Below are 4850 nucleotides of genomic sequence, written 5' to 3' on the forward strand. Positions count from 1 at the left end.
TTTCCCCACTCTCATTTCCCCCACCATATTAATTCTCCCAATTCATTTTTCCTAATTTCTCCTTTACTTTCCATATTTCCCCTCACTTAATCTACTTCTCCGCCATTTACCCTAATTTTCCTCAATCATTTGCACTACTTTAACCTCCACATTTCCCCTACATCTCTGCCATTTTTCCTGCACTAATTTCTCCATGTAGCCTCCCCTTATACCCCTACTTTCACTCTCATTTCCCCCCAACACATTAATTCTCTCAATTCATTTGTCCTAATTTCCCCTACTTACCATATTTTCCCTCACTAATTCTACTTCTCCCTATTTCCCGTAATTTTCCTCGCCCATTTTTACTACTTTCCCCTCTCATTATTTCCCCTACACCTCTCTCATTCCCACTCTTCTAATTTATCCATGCCCCCTCCTCACCCTCCTTTCCTTCCATTAATTTCCCCCATCCTCATTTCTCCTTGCCCCCTCCCCTCACCCCTCCTTCCCTTGAATTAATTTTCCCCATCATCATTTCTCCACCATTTACACTAATTTTCCTCAACCATTTCCACTACTGTATCCTACAATACTATTATTCCAACTCATTTTTTCTTATTTCCCCTACTTACCACATTTCCCATCACTTATTATACTTCTCCCCATTCCCCCTAATTTCCCTCAACCATTTGCACTAATTTTCCCTTCCATTATTTCCCCTACACGTCTCTCATTTTTCCTCCCCTAATTTCTTAATGTCCTCTACAATTACCCCTCCTACATTCCCCCACCCTCATTTTCCCTACCATATTAATTCTCCCAATTGATTTTTCCTAATTTCCCCTACGTCTCCCTTACTTAACATATTTCACCTCCCTTATTCTATTTCTCTACCATTTCTACTACTTTCCCCTCTCATTATTACCCCTACAACTTTTTTATTTTTCATTCCTTAATTTCTCCATGTCCCCTCCCATTACCCCCACCCTCATTTCTCTACCATATTAATTCTCCCAATTAATTTTTCCTAATTTCCCCTACGTTTCCCTCACTTGAAATATTTCCTCTCCCTTATTATACTTCTCTCCCATTTCCCTCAACCATTTTCACTATTTTCCCCTCACATTATTTTCCGTGAACCTCTCTCATTTCCCCTCCTCTAATTTCTCCATGTCCGCTCCCTTCACCCCCTACTTTCCTTCCTTTAATTTCCCCCACCCTGTTTTCTCTCCCATTTCGCATAACCATTTCCACTACTTTCTCCTCCTCATTTTCCCTACACCTCTCTCATTTTTCCTCCACTAATTTCTCCCTGTCCCCTCCTCTTATAGCCCTACTTTCCAACCCAAAATTTCCCCCACCATCATTTCATCTACTTCATTCATTCTCCCAACTCATTTTTCCTTATTTCCTCTACTTTTCCCTCACTTACCCTGTTTCCCCTTACTTATTCTCCTTCTCTCCATTTACCCTCATCCATTTCCATTACTTTCCCCTCCATGGAAAAAAAATTACGGCGTAAAGATACCCAACCGAAACTATAAGAGTTCCCGGCCGGGTTTACGAAACAGTACAAGGGGAAAATAGTGTCAAAATTCTTCGGTTATTGGTGTTTTAGGGAATTTATCAAACTGAAGATGAAAAAGAGGGAGAAGGGAATAAGAGGGATTAGGTAACTAATAATATGTATATTAACTACCTTTTTTCTGATCCCTCTGAATATTTGCCTTCCTTCCATTTTTCGGATATTTTGCAATCAGCTTGTACTCTCCTTTTTTGTCCGTGTCACTCCTGAACTTGATGTTGATTCCATTGTCTTGATCCTTATCCTGCTGCATTACACTACACTGCCTTTGGCAATTCTAACTTAAATAAGGTAACAAACAAAAACAAAAAAAAAAAGAACAAAAGAGAGAACAACAAAATGCGATTCTCTCAGAACACAATCTGGTGGCGATGACGATATCGCTCCCGTTTTCTTATCTCTGACTGAATCACCGCGAGGAGACAAACAAGAAGCTGAGATAGTAGAAAACGAGAACTTGTCACGACTAGGTTTTTTTCCGCTTTTTCCGGCGTGGTCAATGTTCGGAAAAATCAGATTCGGGAGTATTGTCCTCCTCGTTGGCACTTTCCGTCGATTTCATAGATTCCCAGGTTCCACTTCCGGAATCTAATCCCTCGATGAGAATTTTTGCTCCCTTTTACCCGCTGCTGACCCGAATCCTCTGAGCCACACATAGACCCTTTCGATTTCAAAATTCTTGGGGCGGAAGACGTTCAAAAATTGGTACAACTTGCCTTTTTGCTACTCTGTAATCAAAGAAAAAATTACTTTTTATTTTAAATACAATTGAAAAACGATAATCTCAAGCCTCGGACTCAATTGAAAATAGTGCAAACAGTGTCACAAATTTGAAACAAATAGTGTCAAAATAGTGTTATGACAGTTCTGTTTCTGGTTAATTTAACTCTTTTTTATTTTTTATTAAATTGTTTATTTGCTGAAGTAACAACTATTACATTTTTCGTTCATAATTCATCCTTTTATGTTGAAAACTGAACTACTTTCTTAAAATTTCATTTTTTTAAATTTGAAAATTTATAAATTTAGTTGAAAATTCGTTTTCATGTTTGTTGAAAAGTAATTATTTCATTAAAAATTCATCTGATTGGTTGTAAATCAATTTTATTTTTGTTAATTCATATTATCGGGTTTAACACTTAACTGATTTATAGAAAATTTGTTGTTTTTTTGCTTGAAAAATAAACGATTTGGTATAATATTCAACAATTGGGTACAAAAGTTGACTTTTTTATAGAGATTTTTTTTTATTTAAAAATTAATGAATTAATTTAATTCAACATTTATTTAAAATATTATTATTTTTTATATAAAAATTCCCATTTATTCATCGCAGGCTTCACAGTCTTTTCGCCATTCCCTTTTTTTCTCATGTTTCCACTTAAATCGAAATTTAATTAATGGAATCCAATTAAAAAATTAAACTATTTTTAGTTGAAAATTTATTATCTTCGTTCAATAAGTCCACTAATACAGCTTCGGTTAAAAATCCACTATTACTTATTTAAAAATGTTATTATTTGGCTCAAAATTTATTTATTTTTTTTTGCTGAAAATACAATTTTGTTCAAAAGTCATTTTTCTTGGTTGAAAATTCAACTGATTCGTACAAAATTCGTCTTTTTTGCTTGATATTTAATCAATTTGATTGAAAGTTTTCTTGTTTCTTGACTCACAATTTTTTCACATTCTCATTCCTCATCTGTCTGTATGGTTACCTGAATGTTGTAGCCACGATAACTTTTGAAGGATTTGTCCAATCGAGTCCGCATTCGATACACTTCTGAAGATCCCCAAAGTAAAAGCTAAGTTCGTTAATCAGATATTTCGAACCAAAATTAAAAAATTGAGAGCATTTTTAAAATTTTGAATTTTTTTTTTGAAATTTTATAAATTGTTGTCAAAGTTTCTTATAGATGGGTAAAAGAATTGCAAATTATATAAATAAAATTTTTTATTTTTATGAAAATTAGAAAAGTTATATACTTCTAAAGATTTGAAAATTTTCAAAAAATAGAAAAAAATATTTTTTTATAGATCAAAAAAATTCATTCAAAATTTTTACCAGATACCAAATATATTTCAAAACTATTCCGCCAGAATTTTTCGATTAGCCCAAAATTTAAAAAATTATAGCATTTTCAAAATTTTCAATTTTTTTGTAACTTTTAAAAATTTTTGTCAAAGTTTCTCATAGATGGGTCAAAGACTTGCAAATTATCAAAACAAAATGTTTAATTTTCATGAAAATTGGAAAAGTGATATACTTTTCGAAACTTTGAAAATTTTCAATAAATAGAAAAAATGATTTTTTTCATAAATCCAAAAATTTTATTCAAAATCTTTAGTAGATACCAAATACATTTCAAACTATTCTAGCCGAATTTTGCGATTAGCACACGATTAAAAAAATTAGAGAAATTAGTGTAATGTAATCGTCTAAATTTTCGATCTCTGGTTTTTAACGGATCTTTACGTTTCGGCGCGCACAGAATCCGAAAATCATAAAATTTTGTCGGTGTCTGTCTGTACGTATGTATGGTTGCCTGAATGTTGTAGCCACGCTAACTTTTGAAGAATTTGTCCAATCGAGTCCGCATTTGATACACTTCTTTAATGTCAAATTAAACAACCACAACAGGGTCCTATTAGGACCAGGAAAAATAAAATGTGAATATTATTTTGCAATATCTAAATAAGCAGTGCCAAACCAAGGTACACACAAAAAGAAATTGAGTTCTGGGCAAGAAGGCGACAGGCGCTCGAGAACAAGTAAAAGTATTGTCCAGGCTGTGACGTCAGGTATCAAAAGTGAAATTCGAAATTTGAAAAAACCAAAAATATAGTTAGATAGCTCTTGAAAAATGAACCTGAGTCTCCATTTACAGTTTTTCTCTCGGGCTGAAAATTTTCCAGTAAATAAATAAAAACTGACTTTTTTAAATTGAAAAAACCATGTTTTTTTCACATTCAACCCGCCGTAAGTAATTCGCTTATCAACTAATTAACAAATTTCTTTTTGAGTTTTATTCGTGACACTCTAGCGGAGGCTACAGTGTCCAAAAAGGGTCAAAAGTTAATTTCTAATGTTTTTTTTTCTTAATCCGAATGAAAAACCACGTTTTTAGACTTTCACATTAAAAAAGTGAGCGAGGAAGTTTGAGCTACGACAAACTTCAAGCGAACGAATTTTCCGCCAAAGTATTGACCAACTTTTTGGAAAACCTCAATTCGATTTGATTTTTAGTTCCATAATTACAGCGAGTTTATTACGAGCTCGCGA

At 33.5% G+C, this 4850-nt stretch overlaps 1 protein-coding gene across 1 annotated transcript in view; it reads right to left on the reverse strand.

The window, feature by feature from the left end:
• Positions 1-4850, reverse strand: part of LOC117173025 (monocarboxylate transporter 9) — an 80024-nt gene that overhangs the window by 68570 nt on the left and 6604 nt on the right. The window contains exon 2 of the mRNA XM_033361380.1: positions 1682-2295. Coding sequence (XP_033217271.1) covers positions 1682-1820 — 139 coding nt within the window. The 5' untranslated portion in view covers positions 1821-2295. The remainder of the gene's footprint in view (positions 1-1681; positions 2296-4850) is intronic.

Source organism: Belonocnema kinseyi, chromosome 5 (assembly GCF_010883055.1).
Source record: "Belonocnema kinseyi isolate 2016_QV_RU_SX_M_011 chromosome 5, B_treatae_v1, whole genome shotgun sequence".
In the NCBI taxonomy this organism is placed as follows: domain Eukaryota; kingdom Metazoa; phylum Arthropoda; class Insecta; order Hymenoptera; family Cynipidae; genus Belonocnema; species Belonocnema kinseyi.